General features: G+C 35.7%; 2 protein-coding genes across 3 annotated transcripts; both read left to right on the top strand.

Moving 5' to 3' along the window:
• The first annotated feature begins 223 nt into the window (after window positions 1-223).
• On the top strand, window positions 224-9,535 carry LOC107643768 (inorganic pyrophosphatase TTM2). Of its 2 annotated transcripts, none has more exons than XM_021124196.2 (13): window positions 224-334; window positions 1,061-1,162; window positions 2,163-2,516; window positions 3,336-3,450; window positions 3,811-4,006; window positions 4,087-4,200; window positions 4,319-4,492; window positions 6,642-6,836; window positions 7,208-7,330; window positions 7,395-7,516; window positions 8,001-8,121; window positions 8,219-8,491; window positions 9,085-9,535. In XM_021124196.2, exons 3-13 carry the CDS (start codon window positions 2,180-2,182, stop codon window positions 9,304-9,306), a joined length of 1,992 nt encoding a protein of 663 aa, XP_020979855.1. In that variant the 5' UTR covers window positions 224-334; window positions 1,061-1,162; window positions 2,163-2,179; the 3' UTR covers window positions 9,307-9,535. The 2 variants fall into 2 exon arrangements, with proteins under 2 accessions (XP_020979855.1, XP_016202986.1); XM_016347500.3 differs by having other exon boundaries at window positions 234-334; window positions 1,061-1,182.
• A 4,085-nt stretch (window positions 9,536-13,620) lies between these two features.
• LOC148565402 (uncharacterized) lies at window positions 13,621-16,091 on the top strand. The gene is made up of 3 exons (XM_088487157.1): window positions 13,621-15,335; window positions 15,441-15,618; window positions 15,696-16,091. The coding sequence occupies exons 1-3, from the start codon at window positions 13,621-13,623 to the stop codon at window positions 16,089-16,091; spliced, it is 2,289 nt and encodes a 762-aa protein (XP_088343283.1).
• Window positions 16,092-18,784: the final 2,693 nt, after the last annotated feature.

The following is an 18,784-nucleotide window of genomic DNA, read 5'->3' as shown; positions in this document are numbered from 1 at the left end:
TCCACCAAATGCTACCTAAGAGTTGACGAAGTAAATGACCTAAGTGACTAACGAAGTTAATTGTTAGGGACCAATCGAGTAATTAATTTTAGTTGGAGACTAAAGTGTCCAAAATGGGTATAAACTCAATTTTTTATAAATAAATTTTTAAAAAAATAAATTCATTAAATATTAATAAAATTTACTTATTTTTAAATTAATTAAATTAAACAAAACTACTTTTATTAAAAAAATTATATCCGCTACTCGCTTGGTGTCCTCTCAGTACGCACCGTTGAGCTTGAGCAGCAGAGGCCTCTCTTTCTCTACCCACTATTCCTCCGTATTGCCAAAGGTACCCCCTGTAACCTTCTGCTGCTTCTCGTAATCTGATTTTGTTATTTCTCTGCTTCCGCTTCCAATTCCAGATTATCTCCTTTTGCTTCTCTCATTAAAATTCGCCTCATTTTTTCTTTTTCTTTTTTAATTTTTTTCGAATCTTGAATTGGTTTTGTTCGTTGAGGATCGCCGCGTTTAGTTCTCCGTTTACAAGTTTTTGTGCACCACAAATCATTCATTTCACCTTTTAAACCATACCTCCTTTTTATTCAAATGAAATGCATCTGATTTGCCAATGAGTAATAGCTCAAATGGCATAGTCTCTCCGTACTCAATTAAAAGGTCGAGGGTTCGAGTCTCCTGTCTTTGATAAAAAAAAAATGTGTCTGATTTTTCTCTTTTAAAGTTCAGTTAGAAATATCACAGCCCTGGTTCAGAGTCGTCTTTGTAAAATTTGGTTTGGAAACAAACGTGTGGAATTGGATTTTGTGCAAGTGGAAACACATTTCTCTTTGGTTAGTTTTTAGGGTTTAGATGTGTAGACATATGAGTAAGTGAATTAATAGAGAGAGATTTTGAAAGGAGAAAAGGAATAAAAATAAATAAATAATTACTCTTGATTGTGTGTTTTTACTTTTTACTCCGGAAAATCACATTCCTTGAATTTCGCGGAAAAAGGTTTCTGCCAAAAGTGAATATATAATATACTTTCTTATATTTTAAATTTATTTTTTATTTTCAGAAACCGACCTTGAAAAAAATCATGGCTTCATTTCTGAGCGGTGATTGTTATTTCTGTTGCTGAAGTCACTATTACTCTTTACTCCCCATTGAAGGACCTTTGGTGAGTGCTATCTGATCATCGTAAGTGTGCATATTGGATCAATTTAGATTTGCATTCTCTTCCTTGGTATTTTTGTTTTCCTTGTGGAAGTTTTTTGGAATTTTTCGGCTTCTTTCGTATTGTTTTGGATCCACAGCTCTTGAATCCCGTTCTATGGGTTTTTCTTTGCTTGGGCACAACTTCTGTCTGTGTCTTCTTTTTTAAAGAATTATTATTGTGGTTATGTGCGTGATCCTTTCCATCTTGTTTAGAGTTTGTGGTTCAATTAATTGCTTATTTTTGGGAACAAAGTGCTGAAATTCTCATTTTTTTCTGGTTTTGGTTGGTAATGGAAGATGGTGTTTGTGTTGGACATATGGTAACATGATACTGAACTACTAAGCTCTCTGGTCAGCAGTTTAGAGAGAAAATTTTTTGTATCTTTGTCAATCAAAGTCTAATGTTTCTCGTGGCAACATATAAAACTTGTGATTGTTTTTGAAATTTTGTTTTCTCGGGTATATAGGATCAGAAATGCAATGTTTTATGGTTATTTATTCTTGTGATAGAGCTGCTAGATTTCATGTTAAGCTATAATAATGCAAACTTAATCCAGCAAGGGCTCCAGTGATTATGTATTTAGATCATATATCAATATAAATTTTCAATACTTTTGATTCCAGGTTTGGTATATGCAATCTTATCCAATGTTAATGCCCTGCTTTGTGACTACTTTGTAGAAAATGAATGAAAACAATAATTCTTATTTTCAGTCATTACTAGTATAATTTCCACCTCTGTAGGGTTAATTTGGTGATTGTTGTGCTTAAAAATAATATTTATTGAAAGGATGCAAATAATACAAGGATACTTTCGTGATTTATGTTGGAAAATATTTGGTTTGATATATGAGCTATAGAAAGATATGTTTGTGGCAATAACATGGATGTTACACTATGTATTTATTTAGTTATTTAACAATAATATTTTTTTATTTTTATTTTTTGGGACTCTACAAAAGAAATCCAGAATTGTTCAATGGCAAATGACACTTCTGGTGCTGATTCCCATCATAAACGTCTTGGCCTTTTGAAAGATCAAGTTCACTTAGTTAAAAGGAAAGATTCTGATCGCTATGAGGTTGCATCAATCCAAGATCAATTATCATTTGAAAAGGGATTTTTCATAGTAATTCGTGCATGCCAAATGTTAGCCCAAAAGAATGATGGAATAATATTGGTGGGGGTGGCAGGTCCTTCAGGGGCTGGGAAGACTGTGTTTACTGAAAAGATACTTGGCTTCATGCCCAGCATTACAGTCATTTCGATGGACAATTACAATGATTCTAGTCGAATTGTTGATGGAAACTTTGATGGTAAACTATCATTTTGGCATTCTCTTATATGATGCTTTTAGCATTCTTTCTATGGTGCATTAACAGGATACTGACTACAAAACATGAATGAATGTAATTATTCTCTAAGGGTTGGAGCCTGGAATGGTGTGGGTGCTCAATTATAGTCTTAGTCTTATTATTAAATAATTTCTTTTTCAGCCTCTGAATATTGTAAAATGATTTTTCTCTTTTTTGGTTGGGGTTTGGGGTTTCTTTTTCTTTTGGCAGGGGGAGGGGGGAGTATCCTTATTGGATATTGACATTACTGACTCTGCTGAAAAGTCGAGCATCTGCGCTGAAAGATTAAAACTTGGATTTGAGATGTTTAAGCCATGTGTAGAACAGTAAGGCTGTATGAGTATAGGAATTCCCTGCAATAAATAAGTAGGTACTAAGGCCTAAGGGTGGCGGAAACCAATAAGACAGAAGACTCAATGGTTGATAAGATAAGGTTAAATTAAAACAAATGATATTGCAATAAAATGAATTCTTGCGAAGATGGCATAAAGGTAATTCAGCTATTTTTCCCTAAAGCTCATATCCAAATACGGAGATATGTTATTTCTTTTGACCTTCCTACTGCCTTGGTGAGGTACACTTCCCTTAAAAGTATTACGTTTTCTGCTTTGGGAAGGTGAGCTAATCAGTATTCCCTATGTCATGCAATGATTTACCTCATCTTCAAAATAAAATTTTTTTGTATCTTTTAAATGCTTTGGTTATTATGATTTTTAAACTTAGATGAAAATTTTTAAGATAGGGAACCAATCTTGTCAACTCTGCTATCCATATGTGCAGATCCTCGGTTAACAGATTACGACACATTGCTCCAAAACCTACAAGATCTAAAGGATGGAAAGCCAGTTCAGGTTCCCATATATGATTTCAAGTCCAGCTCACGTACAGGATACAGGTTAAAATTCTAAACTATCTTGAGTATCTGGATAGTTTGCATATCTTTTCAAAGTTGGGAAAGTGTTGATTTCAGGGGAGTGATTGGTGAAGACTATTTGGTAGAGAGATAAAATAAAGCTAAATTGTGTATATTGTTGGCATTAATTTGTAGTCTGCAGTTAATTGTCTAGGGATGCAGCCACTACTGTTGTTGAACATTAGCCTTTAATTTATTATCTGATCTGTGAGGTGCTTAGAATATAAAGATGAAGTGTAGAATTAATTTAATTTAAAATTTTTCCCAATTGATTTAGGATACTCTCACTCCATTTTGGCTTGTATTCCTTGAATTTCAAGCTAAAATGAGCCCTTCTTACAGGACAGTAGAACCGCCAAACTCCAGAATTGTAATTATAGAGGGCATCTATGCCTTGAGTGAGAAGCTGCGACCTCTACTAGACCTTCGAGTATCTGTTACAGGTGGAGTTCACCTTGACCTTGTAAAGCGAGTTATACGTGACATACAACGGGCTGGTCAAGAACCTGAAGAAATCATTCATCAAATATCTGAGACGGTTCCTAGCTTTACAACTGCTTTTTATACAGAAACAGAAAATAATTGTTTCCAGAAGTGCTTAAGTGTATTATTCTGCAGGTATATCCAATGTACAAGGCATTTATTGAGCCAGATCTCCAGACAGCACATATAAAAATCATCAACAAATTCAACCCATTTACTGGGTTCCAGAGTCCTACTTATATATTGAAGGTTAATCTCAGCATAACTTTTTATGTCAACAAAAAAAAAAAGAAGATAGTCCTGTTGATTTTGGTGCTTATGTCTGATTCCACGTTAATGAAAATAAAAATCGTATCATTTCTTCTAGTCAGCAAGGAAGGTAGATCCGGATCAAATTAAGGCTGTTCTATCTGAAGATTTTAATGAAACCACAGAGCAGACTTATGACATATATCTTTTACCACCTGGTGAGGATCCAGAAACTTGCCAATCATATTTAAGGATGCGAAATAAGGAGGGGAAATACAGTCTCATGTTTGAGGTAAGCTTCATCTGTTTCAGATTCTTGTTTAAATTTTATATTCTGAAGTGACCTGGTTGCTCATTGATATGGATATTAATTATATATATGAGGAAATAGCTGTTACTATTATTAGAAAAATGATAGAAGTCTTAACTCATCCTCCTAATTTCTAAATAATGGTTTGAATTTTTTTTTTCACCTTTTTGATGTTTTCAAAAAATAACATATATAATCAAATATTTAACTCTTCAAGTATTAGGATAATAATTAGAGGATGTATGAGTGTGTGTGTGTGTGTGTATTTGTGTTTACTGTTTAGATTGAACCACGAACACATTTATACATTTAATTTATGTCAACCGAGAACTAGTGCATACCGAGTATGAGAAGTCGAGTATATGGTACTTGTTTATAGCGAAACATTTCTTGTTGTTTGACACAAATAATTAGGATGCCTTTGTTTTATGAAAAGCACAGGAAATGGGTAAAATTAAATCTTGGTGGTTATAGAAATATTGCTACCTTGCTTGTGTTCCTTTAAATATGTATTCGGAGGGAAAATCTGCTGTTCACACCAACAGCCAAATGAGCCAAATAGCAAATAGGCTCAATATTAGCTTTTATGAATCATTTAATGCTTAAGCATGCACTAAAATATTGAAATTTGACTACTCTGTTCACGATTGGAGAGTGTGTGTGGCAATTCCTAATATTATCTGTGCAGAATCAAACACATCCAACATGATCAAAAAATTGTGTGCCCTCGGTTTTGACCACGGACGTTAGACTGACACACTTATTATCCACTTCATTGGTGTCAAGACGTGTCTATAGTGTAATAATTGTTTAACGTTACTTATTATTTCCTACAGTTACATCAGTTAAATTGTGGCAATATGCAGTTTATGGGACTTCGGGTGGTATAATTGAGATTTATCTATCTTCAACCTACTTCATCACCTCTCTATTTGTTATGGGATCAAGTTATTTGCATGGCATAAACATTTTGACTATGCAAAGGTGTTTGAGAATTGAGAGGCAAGAGTTCTTCTCCAATGACTCCTATATATATATATATATAGGAGTTTCTTTCCATGATTATATTTTTCCTCAAGTGGTTTGCTTTGTTGAGTGTTTCTTATCCTCCATTCTTGTGAACTTCTTTCTCCTGCTTTCATCTAAGAAATTTCTTCTTTTAAGAAAAAAAATTTCCAACACTGAAACATATTTCTATCCAACTGAAATAAAATTATAAATGTATTTGTGGGTTCAATTCAATCTTTTAAAGGATTTGTTTTGCCTAGAGTTTCTAAGACTAATCTGTTATACTAACTCTTTGATTGGTGTATATGATTGTATTCTAATATTTGACTAAGTAAGATTAGCACTTTTTTTTTTTTGAAGAAGATAGATGATTTCGTTGCTGCATTGTTACAGGTGCTAAAGTAGATAACATTAGATTTTTATAATCTGAAATAAGGTCTTCTGTCAGGAACATCTCTTCACAAGGCTTTGTTGTTGTATTGACTTGGATAAGAAGTTGATCTGTATACTTTTTTATAGATAAAAACAAAACTAAATCTGAAGAAGAATAAGTGCTGGAGTGGAGGGTTAGATATATTCCTCAGTATTGAAAATGCAGAAGTTAAATACTCAAACCGAGGGGGTGGGGGATGCAAATAAATGCTTTCCATTATACATCCGCAATAAGGCCAAATGTCTATTGAAAAGCATGCACAGGAAAGAAATTCTGCAGTGAATAATATAACTCATGGACATAATTTATTTTTGTGCCTCCTAAATACTCTACAGCTAGTTTTACTGATGAATGCCACTTTTGTTGTTTCTATATGAAAACTGAACATTATTAATTCTTCTGTTTCTTCAAATTTGGTTTTATGAGTCTAGAAGTTTATGGTATAAATACTTTAGGGGACAATAGTGGTAGATTGGCCTTCTTTTTTGGTAAATTGGAATATAAATGGTCATAGTTTCTTGGTTAGCGAGAATAGCAACTTTCTGTTTTTCTTTCGGAGTGTGGCTATTGATATTTCTTAGTCTTGGCATGTTATACGATTTTTAATATCTTCAGTATTGTGAATGCTATATTTCTCTAATTTTCTATTTTTTGATTCATTCATTCTAATTGTTGGCTTGTGATCTTCAGGAGTGGGTGACTGATAATCCATTTGTAATTTCACCAAGAATTACTTTTGAGGTCAGCGTGCGACTTCTTGGTGGATTAATGGCTCTGGGATACACGATAGCCACTATCCTTAAGAGAAACAGCCATGTCTTTTCTGATGATAGGGTTTGTGTGAAACTAGATTGGCTTGAGCAGCTAAATCGACATTATGTTCAGGTAATGCTATTATAAGTTTATAATACAATACTGTCATTCTTCTCTATGCTAATAAATTGACAATTATGTTCAGGTCAGACATGTTTTGTTTTTCCTAGTTATATCTCTTGGATTTTTGGTTGTTAATGTAATAATGCTTTCATAGGATAAGATTACTCTCTTTTGGCTTTCCTTTGCTGCTCAGTGCATCACATTTAATGGTATTCCTCCAGCTAACGTTTATAGGGATTGATGTCCATTTAGTTGTTACGTAATTTATCCTTTTGATGTTACAGCTATAACTCATGCATCTATACCTGGATATCCTACCCCTTCTTCAACATTGTGTTCTTTTATAATTAAACTTTTGTTTGGAACTTAATAATAAATAGGTGCAAGGAAGAGATCGCTTAGTTATACAATACATAGGACAACAGCTGGGTCTGGAAGGCTCCTACATTCCTCGGACCTACATCGAGCAAATTCAACTTGAAAAGCTTGTAAACGAAGTTATGGTATGACAACTGACCATCTGTAAATAATGCGATTCTATGTCAGCATTCTCTAACTGTTCCACAGGCCCTACCAGATGATTTAAAGACAAAGCTCAGCCTAGATGAGGATTTGGTTTCAAGCCCCAAAGAAGCACTTTCTAGAGCCTCTGCAGATAGGGTTGCATTGAGAAATAAATACATGAGAAGGTAAATATTTTCCAAGAATACATTAAGAGAAACCACTTTAGGAGATATTGCTTATATGGTTCTAGTAAGAATTTGACTTTTATCAGTGCCCAATGGGGTTGTTGCTTCTTGGAGCCAATCTATTTGTTGACCCTTTATAAACTCAATTGGTAAAAAATCATAGCCGTACATCATTCATTAGATAAATTGTAAATCAGTGAAACTATTCATCAACTGTGTGGGAGAGTGGAGAGTGGAGAGAGGGGTTGGCGACTAATTGTTTTACCAATGTGGTTGATTTGGATAGTTACATGATTTAACGAAGACGTATTAAACATATCTTGTGCTATCTGAAAGGTGAGGTAGGATTTTAAAGATTTTCAAAGTAGAGGGAAGGCATGTGAGTTCCCCTAAATCTAGGTAGGGCTAGGTTTAATTTCTCAAGGAAAATTGTTATGTTCTTCATTGGAAATGGCTGAGGTATGATACTGTCTCTCTTCAACAGTGGAATGTCACAGTCATATACAAATCAAAGGGACAAAAATTTAGCCAAAGTTACTGGATATGCTGCTAAAAACCGAGGTTTTGGTGAAAGAAATTCCGATTCTTCAACAACTGCAACTCAGGTAAACTCAGTTACTTGAATTTAAAAGATCACTTGTGTCTCAGACTTCACCCAAGTAACTATTTGCTTTTGGCTATCATACACCTAATATTTTGTAGGGAGCCATCAACCAGCTTTCGAATCAAATTTCTGCCCTCAACGATAGAATGGATGACTTTACAAGTCGTATTGAAGAGCTGAATACCAAGTTAACCATAAAAAAAAGTTCCCCAAGCCAACAAAATATGTCGCTTCAGGCTGAGGCCTGCAGTGGTTCTGCTCCCACCTCATACTTTATCACTAGTTTGGGAAATGGTTCCCTAACTGGATCTAAATTGACTAATTCCTCATCTTCATCACAATTAGCTAAAGATTCTCCTTTACTAGATGAGGTATTGTTTCTTAGTCCAATGTCGAATCTCTATTTCATGCTATATTTTACACATGATTTCTTGTAGCGGAAATTTTCTGAAAGGACTACTTTAAACGGTTTTGATAATATATATTCGTCTTATGTAGTATGATTTTCCATGCTAAATAATGTGCAGATACGTGAAAAGTTGTAGGTTCCATAAATGGAAATAAGTTGAAATACAATTATCTTATATGTGCATGTATTTATGGTTTTTGTACATTTCTACCATTTTTATAAATACTTTCTTGTTACTTGACATTGTTTGATTCAACTTATGTTGTTTGTATTCTATCCCCAAAGGCAGTTATTTAACCTGATGCTGGTAAAAACTAAGAATTATCTTTGTTCTTGGTATTATGTTATTCCATCTATTTTATGACCAATTAGCAAGTGTTTAAATACAGTGGCAACCGTTGAAAGTCTTATATATTGTCCAATACTAGACTTCTGTTTACCCCTAAGACGTTGAGCAGTTGCCTTCTGGCTTTAGTGCAATTGGTGAAACCCTGCTCATTCTTATAAACATTCTAAATCATTGAGGTACTGACTTTTGAATTGAATGCTCATCAGATATCAGGTATAGCGCGCAGTCAGCGTCAGATCATGCACCAATTGGACAACCTCAATAATCTTCTCCGGGGGAGCTTGGGTGAAAAGTCTCATCAAACAAGAACCAGCAGCAGGAAGAGCATCGCTGGTGATTCAGATTCCACTGGAACTCGTGTTATGGCTGCAGTGACGGTTGGTTGTTTGGGGATATTCTTGATGAAGGGGTTATTGACCAGGAAATGATTCCACTACATATATACACTAGTCAAAATTAGTATTTTTCATGCAACCCTTCTTAGAAAGGTGTTGAAGCATTGACAGTTAAAAATGTCTTAGATTCTGGTGGCAGCATTTGAAGGTCATTTGAGGGTGGGTGAGGGGATCATGCCCGCCTGAAATTTTGTAACATGGTGGGCTTTACTTTGTTGACACAATTTCATTCCATATTTCAAAAATTTAATTTACAAGGAAATGGTCTCTTTCAGAATCTTTATTTTCAGCTCGTGAATGCTCTTTTTTTAACCATGGCTTATATTGTTAAATCTTCACATAATAAGGCAAGATCAAATTGAATCTAGTCAATTTGGTCACTGGAGACAATTAATTGAGATCGAGAAAATGCAGGGAACACAAGACAGTTGACAGCATAGTTGTCGGAAACGAGTCTGTCAAGGCTATTGGGTCACCCGTTAAATTGGTTGACTTGGTTTTATGTAAATAAAAAATAAAAAATAATAAAAAATTTAAAATTAAAATTTAAAATATATATTTTTATTAATATTTTAAAAATATTTAGTTATTTTAAAATAATATAGAACAGGAATAATAAGTATTTTGTTAAATTTATTCTATCATAAATATTTAATTTTGTTTTTATATTAAAATAATTATTATTTTTAAATTTCAATAATTTATTAATTAATTTATACCTATTATACTATTATATACTATAAGTATTTATTGAAAAATAATATTAAATGATATATAATTATAAAAAGAAAAAATAAGTGAGTTTATAATTATTGTTAAATAAAAATATAATTAATTTAAGAATGAGTGAGTTTTTAATTAAAATTAAAATAAATTAAATAGAAGTAAACTATTTGATAAAAGATATCTATATGTATTATAATTTATAAATATATTAATAAGAAGCATGATAATTTGATGGCCGTGAATGGCATCTTTGTCATTAATGAGAGGGGTTTGAACCCCACCTCAAGCATTTTTAAGAAAATTTTCAATTTTAAGCAGTTTGATCGGATCGATTTTTATCGGTTCGTACTGATTTTCTGTCATATACTGTTTAAGTATCGAATCGAACCGATATAAGATTCGATTTATCGGTTTTACAGTCGAATCGGTCGGTCCGATTCGGTTTTAATAACTATGGTTGAGAGTTAAGACAATGTAAATGTTGTAAACAAGTATTATGCACTTGATAATGGTTTTTGTTGAGTATAGTTATTTAATAAATAAGAGAAAAAAAATAAATAGGTCTTTGACCTTTTGATGTGCAGACATTTAAATATTCGAGGATTTATATATCCATGAACCAAAAAATCAGAGATCGATTTATTCTTTTCTCAAATAAATTGTTTTTTGCAGGCATTAAAGTGACCAAAGAAAATAGGGATGCAAGGTTAATGGAACATCTAAACAACTATTGTGATAAGCATTTAAAATTGTTTAGCTGATGGTATATTGCAAAGATTAAGAGCAAAAGTCAATGATATACTTAATACACCAACTTCAATTAGCTTATGTATCTTCTTGAATTATTTATTAGGGTTAAGTACGATTTTGGTTCGTAAGGTAGGAGTTGAAAATATTTTTTGTTTTTATCATTTTTTTGTTTACAAAATTGTTTAACTTAGTTTTGAAATCGTCTTTTTTACTAAAATTTTATTTTTTATTACCAAAATATCCCTAATTAAAAAAAAAGTTTAATTACTCTGTCGGTCCCTATAGTTTTATCAAATTTTTAATTAGATCCCTGTATTTTTTTTCAATTGAGTCCCTATACCATATTAAATTTTGTAATTAAGTTTTTATTAACAGTAAATGTTAAAAAATATTTATAAAGTGTAAATTTACTAATTTACTCATACATTCAACGCAGAGAAACTATCACCCTCCTCCATTCAATTCAACTCTCTTCGAAGTATTTAATCAAGGATCCGCCTCCTCTAAAATTGTATTGTCACTTTAGAGAAAAAAGTACATCATTAATCACCATTGAGTTAAGATAGTGAGACTCACAGATCATAAATGTTACAAATTTAAAGATGATTAAAGCATCACTTTACTATTTTCTTAACATTGTTACTTTAAAGGATCTTTTTCCTTTAATCAAACACCTTGCCCCCAACCTCATTTCTTCCCTTATTTCTAACATAATTAGTTAATTAAAGGCAAAACATATAATTAAAGCTCATAATCAAAATTTTTTAGCACAATCAAAACTAAAGTCCAACAACTAATTAATATAGACAAAACTCATAATCAAAACTAATTTTTTATCAGACAAAGATTTGTACAACAACAACAAAGCCATGTCCCACTAGGTGGAGTCGACTACATGGGTCAAACGATATCATTGAGCTCTATCATGTATTATGTCTACAGAGAGACCGTTTACATGTAGATTTCGTTTGACCACCTCATGGATGGTCTTCTTAGGTTTTTCTCTGCCTTTCACCTGTTGTCTATCTTCCATCTCATCCACCCTCCTGTTTGGGTGTTCTGTCGGTCTTTTTCTCACATGTCCAAACCACCTGAGATGCGATTCTACCATTTTTTCTACAATTGGTGCTACTCCAATTCTCACTCTTATATCTTCGTTCCTTATTTTTAAAATAAGGTAAAATAAAACTGAAGAGATCAACATGACTCTTAACAATGAATTTACTTTTTAATTGTTTCCTTCACTCTTGAGACTTGACTACACTGTATTGTTTAGCTACTTCTCAATTTCTATTTTTCAGTGCCCTATCACTTTCTGTTGAATGGCTAAACTGAAAACAGTAGCACACATCAATATCTCCACCAACAATTGCAAGCAAAAACATACCCTGTATACTAGTCCAAATCCTCCTTGCCCCATCTTATTAGCTAAGTGAAAGTTGTTTGTTGCAATTTCAAGCTTTTCAAACTCAAATTGGGAAAGCTCCGGGAGTTTGACTTTGCTTGGGTATTTTGTTTTGCTTATTGTAGGTATTCTGAAATTTGATCTCTCTGCATCAAAGTACAAATTAATTAAAACAGGAAAGCAATTTTTAGGGGACAATGAATACCACATGTCCACACTATTCATTATGTTTGTAAACTGCATAGCATATGTAGCCAATATAATAGATGAAGAAATAGTAGTATTCAAGAGTCATATACAACTAACTACTAATTCTGCAGAAGCCATTAATATCATCAATTGGCAAAGCATGTAGTTTTGGTATATAGAAAGAATAATGATATATCACCTCCTATTGCAGTTCTTCTTTTCCACAGGATAAACGCGCAAATCAAAATCCCAATAGTTCCTACTGCTGAGACTGTAACTGCAATGATCACTGATGCATGATTTTTCTTCTTTTTCTTATCTATTAATTAACCAAAGTAACAAGATAAATAAGTAAATATGAAATCATTTGCATGGACATGTGTAATATGTAATATTCTATCACACAGAATCTTATGCTTAAGTTATAAAACTGAGGTAGTAAGGTATTACGACTTCTAAAAGTAAAAATATATATATAATATACTTGAGAAAGTTTTATATTTAGGAGCCTTTGAAGAAAAGTCTAAAACAAAGGGCACAACGCTCATGTAAACGAAAAACTTGCATACGAAGAAACGTAAGATATATATATATATATATATATATATATATATATATATATATATATAACAAGAGTAGAGGATCAAGGATACATAATAATAAGAGTAAAATACCATTTGTACCCATAAAAGTTGAACACGCTGACAAATGTACCCACGAGAGAAGAAAACTACCAAATGTAACCATCAATCGTGACATCCATGGGACGAAACTAACCAGGCCTTATTCCGGCGTTGACTCCGTTAGTAACGCATCATCCGTGGCACTTCCCGGCGTGACATGGCTTTGGGGCCTCTTACGTGGAAATTATAAATACAATAACCTAAAAATACAATTGGATTTCAAAATTATATTTTTTTTAAAAAAAGAAAATTAGAATTGAACAGTTATCAAAGGTACACCCCTTCGCGCGTTTCACAGAACAGAGGGTAGAACCCTAAGAGTAGACTGTTCATCTTCTCCACTCACAGAAAATCTCCGGTGCCGACGATAATCTCCGTGTTTCAAGAGAGGGTGCTTGTTGGTGTGGATCGTGTCAGCTGTTGGAGTTGTGTGCTCTTATCCATAGGTAAGCACTAACCTTCGATTTCTCTGTGATGGTTTTCTGGATTTTTGGTGAATGATTGTGGGTATGTTGTTTTTATTAGGGTGTCTTTTCAGTGGCTATGATGTGGTTGTGAATTCGTTTTCTCTTCTCTATACATGTGTGTTTGCAGATGGCAACTATCCACATTACGCTAGTCATTAGTCACAGAGGAAAATTTGAAAAGGGTGATGATGGGAAACTGGCGTATGTTGGGGGGGGAGGTGAGAAAACAGAGATTGAACGAGTGAATGTGGACACACTTAATAAGTTCTTCATGAATGACTTAGTAAAGGACATAGGGTACAATGATGTGAGCGAGCTTTACTGGCTTGAACCTGGGAAGGAGTTGGATGGTGGGTTGAGGTTGCTTAGACTAGACATGGATGTGGTGAGTATGTATGAAGCAGCCATTGCTAATGGGAGGAGAGTTGAAGTGTTCACCGAGCATCCAGTTGACCTTCCTGAGTTCGCAGAAGAGAACAATGAACCCGAACCAGAGCTTGAGATATTAACTGTTAATAGGACCCCAGTGAAGCACAGAACCAAATTGTGTGTTAGGAGACCCCCAACCCCAAAGAAGAAGAGAAAGAGAGTGGTGAAATTGACTGAGACTGTAGGAGGTGTGCCTGGACCGGATGCTCAAATAGAGTATGCTGCGGGAGAGAAAGAAGTCCATCATACCCCAAGAAACACACAACAACCAGAATTCAGCAATGATCAACCAAATATACCCACCCATTCACCAAAGGTAACCTTCGATGAGGCACCAAGGATCATTCAGCTACCAAATCCACCCACTGAACCCAACTTACCGCCATATCAATCTCTGGAGAAGACTCATCCACACCCTGAACAACCAAATGTGTCAGCTGCAAGTGAAGAAACTGGAAACCAAATTCCAGTTTCTGCGGAGTCAGTGGCTCCCACTGTTGATAAAGAGCCTGCCGAATCTGTCGAGGTTTTCACACAGTACATCCCACAGCCTTGTCAAGAACCCGGTACTGGTAGTCAACCCAGTAGTTCACAGCCCGAACCAGATATAAATCCAGATGAGGGTGGTGGTAGTCAACAGAAGTCCAAGAGACGATCATCAGTCAGGCCTCCAGCTTCAGGGCAAAAATTCATACCCAACCAGGATCCAAACAAGCATCCTTCATTCTATATACCTGTGGATGGTGAAAATATGTCAGAGGCAAGTGCAGGGATGCATTGTTACGAGTCAGAGGAGCTTGATTCTATTGCAAGTGATGATGAAGACAATGAGCAGGCAGCATTTCCTCAAGCGAATCCAGATGCTCTAGTGAGGGAAGTATGGTTGGAGCTTGGCATGGAGTTTGAAAATCTGGACCATTTCAAAAAGGCAGTAAGGAAGTTCAACATTAACTTAGGGAGAAGCATATTCTTTCCAAGGGTGAATTCAAGTAGGTGCAAGGCCATATGTTATGATGAGAGTTGTCCGTGGCAGATATACTGTGCGAAACGGTCATTTCCATTAAGCTTTCAGGTGAAAATGTTTGTGAATGAACATACCTGCAGCAGAGTTAACAAGAATAAATCTGCAGATGGTAAATGGGTTGTAGAGGAGCTTGAGGACAAGATCCGTGATCATCCAGAATTGACTCAAAGGCAGGCACACGATTTTTTCAAGAAGGAGTATGACGTGATTGTGAACGAGAGGAAGATATACAGGGCTATGGTGAATGCGAAACAACTAATAGAAGGGAGTGAAATAGCTCAGTATGCTGTTCTTAGAGACTATGCTAATGAGATTATGAGGACCAACCCTGGCTCCACTGTGAGGATTAGTACTGATTATGTTGAAGGTACTGGGCACAAATTCAAAAGGTACTGTGAGTGGTAAACCTTAATTCATATGCTCCCATTACTTGTGCTTTCAATGTCCACAAAATGAAAGTTCATGTTACATGTATTGCAGACTGGACACAACAGTCGTAGCTGTTCCAAGAAGAAGGAAGCCATGGCTGGGAGTGCTGGGGGAGAAAGTTCAAATCCAAACCCAGCTGCTGAGGCTGATGGGGATGAGGCTGCAAGACTGGAGGAGATGTTCTGGGAAGAGACTCTGGAAGCTGTTGAAGCAGCTGAAGCAGCAGCATCTCAGCCACCACATGTAAGTATAATGATGTATTTTACAACTTCATTCTAAAAGTTCTTAATAAAATCAATCATATGTGTCTACTGTTGTAGGAGACCACCTCAGTTCCTCAACCCATTCCTAATCCAGTGAGGTCTCCTTCAACTAGGCCAACAACTACAAAAAAGCCACCAAGGAAGAAGAAGAATCTGCGAAGACCACCACTAGATACTCACCAACCACAGTCTGCTCCAGCAACACTAGCTACTACTACTCCATCACCCACGGCCTCTGATGTGCCACCCACTGTCACACCTCAAACCATGCAAGCTGCCTCCCAGGGGACTACTTCTAGATTCATGCAATTCATGCCTACTCCCACAGTAGGAGGATCAAGCTCAACTCGGTGGCCTCAGCCTACCTTCCGTCCACCACCAAAAAAGAGGTCAACAACTGCACACTTGAAGGAAGGATCAAGCGGCAGCAGCAACTCCCCTCCAATTCCTTAAAGCAAGAGTCTTTATTTTATGTTTTTTTTGGTACTGTGCCATGGCAGTTTATGTTACAATTGTTGGATATGTCACATACTATACCTACAATTGCTTATGTTTTGGTTTTCGGTGTTTGTGCATTTGTTGTAAACTCATACCTATAAGTAGTATAACTTGAACACTTCAGTTGCTCAATTTCTACATACCTATGAACTTATTTTTCCTGTCTTTCATGTTATTTTGGAGCAGAAAGTAAAGATGACTTGAAATTAGTATTAGTAATAGATAACTTCTGCAAATTTACAAGTCTTATAAGACTTTTTTTGACATTTTCTGGATTTCACATGTCTACAAATGACAGATACAGAATCGAACATGGGTATTTTTGTCAATCCCTAACACTGAAAACTCCTTGGGCTCAAAACCCCCTAAGAATCAGATACAAAGTGCAGACAACATTACATACGACCACCATTGACATAATCACAAGTCAAAACCTAACTTTACTAACTTCAACTTCACACCTCCCTAACATCATGAGCATCTTCAGTTAAGCCTTAGCATCATTAGCGTCTTCCTGCATCTTTCTTTCTGACAGTGCTCTCCTCAAACCCTCCCATTGCCCTTCGATTTCGTCTACCCATGCAAAGAAGTTGCAGTCCGAGTTCTATCCATGGCAGAAAAACTAAAATCAGATACTGATTCAACTCACACAGAACAGGGTGTAAAATGGGTTACCTTCCAATTGGGACAACGTACGAACCACCTCCCAGGATTCATCGCCGTCCCTGACTGTAACAGCGTCACCCCCAACCAACAGAAACATCTCCCATTGAACTTCCTATCATGCACCTTTCTTGAATTTGAGCTTCCAGACACACTACCACTGCCAGTCGAATTTGGAGTAAACAGTCTTCGCCTCGACATTGGTATAATTTCGAAGATTTTTGTGAATCTAGGGTTAGGGTTCTTATTGGGGATGGAATAAGGTTTGAATTCGGGAAATTTTGGGGTTGAAGATACATTATAACGGTCACACAGCTCAGCAATCCACGTAAGAGGCCCCCCAAGCCATGTCACGCCGGGAAGTGCCACGGATGATGCGTTACTAACGGAGTCAACGCTGGAATAAGGCCTGGTTAGTTTCGTCCCACGGATGTCACGATTGATGGTTACATTTGGTAGTTTTCTTCTCTCGTGGGTACATTTGTCAGCGTGTTCAACTTTCATGGTACAAATGGTACTTTACTCTAATAATAATCAAGCTCCAAGCTCAGCCTGCGAATCTAAGGCTGGCCAAAGAATATTTACATGCATACATACATATAATCCCGTATCTAAAGTTCTCAAAATAAACCCTAGTTCTCCAAGTAAAGCCTCTATGAGGCACCAAGGTATAATACATAAAAGGAGAAGTCTAATCATAGATATACATAATAAAATTTAAAAAACCCAAACTTTCATCTTCGCTGCAATAGAACTTCAGACGCCTAGCGAGACGCATCTGGACCTGCATCTGAAAAACAACAATATCGTATGGGATGAGAACCGGGGGTTCTCAGTATGGTTAAGGTGCCCACATATATAATAAATAAGGTCCCAGGAAAGGCAGAGGCAATCCTAGAAATCAGATACTTAGATTATAAAACTTAAAGACTTTAAATAGTATCCATAAACAAGGGTAGTTTTCTACAGATTTCGAAACTTAACCAAAATCTTAACTTAACCCTCCATCATCCTCTTTCCTTCAAAACCTCCATCTCCAGTGAAAATCACACAGACAAGCAAGCAGTCAAAGAAAACACAGGTAGTTTATAGATATAGCAAACAGAATACATAGTAGTTAAACATGAATATCAATTAGGTAAATCCAAGAATGAAAACCGAAGCAAACAAACAAATGCATATGATATATGCATGTCATATGGCTGTTAATATCAACTGTCGGTTACTTAGCCAGCCCGACATGTCCTGGTAGCTAACCGTGGACAGAACACCAAACACGGAGCAAGTGGGACAACATTGCAACCGTTGCATCTTACCTGCGTACCTGGAGCAGGGGACAACTTCACCCTACCTCTTACACAGGTGGTGTTACAGTTCTCAACCCGGAGTAAGCGGCGATAAAATTCCACCCTTGCATCTTACCTGGAGCTTTGAATTCTCAACTAGAGCAAGTGGATAATACCACTGCATCTTACCCGGCAATCTCGCCTCTTACCCGGAGCAAGTGGATAACACCACTGCGTCTTATGCGGAGGCATATCACAATCAAATTCAAGTTCATTCCAGTTCATTTATAATCATTCAATCATTAATTCATTTTCCACACATTCTCAACATCTCTACACTTCTTTAACATGTACCCGGAGTGAGTGGTCATTGCCACCGCCTCTATCTCATTCAATTCATTCAAATTCAACCACTATACAAATCATAATTCATTACTCCGCAAATTGTTTCACTCCCAAGTTACTATCACTTCCTAGTTTTACCTCATTAGTAAGTATCCAACAAAGGTTTAGGGACTAAAAGAGTGAAAATAGAGGTTTAGAAGTTTAAAATTATATTTTAAAATACAAAACTTACTTTGCTAATTTCAGGGGTCACGTGTACGCGTGGGCGTGCGATTTTCCATGCTCACGTATGCAAGCACCTTGCTCGCGTACGTGAGATGCCCAACCCGAATAGGTTGGTTGCGTCGCGTGTAT

Source organism: Arachis ipaensis, chromosome B5 (assembly GCF_059453495.1).
Source record: "Arachis ipaensis isolate K30076 ecotype BB chromosome B5, ASM5945349v1, whole genome shotgun sequence".
Classification (NCBI taxonomy): domain Eukaryota; kingdom Viridiplantae; phylum Streptophyta; class Magnoliopsida; order Fabales; family Fabaceae; genus Arachis; species Arachis ipaensis.
The sequence above is the reverse complement of the archived record's forward strand: the minus strand, read 5'-3'. Positions and strand labels throughout refer to the sequence as shown.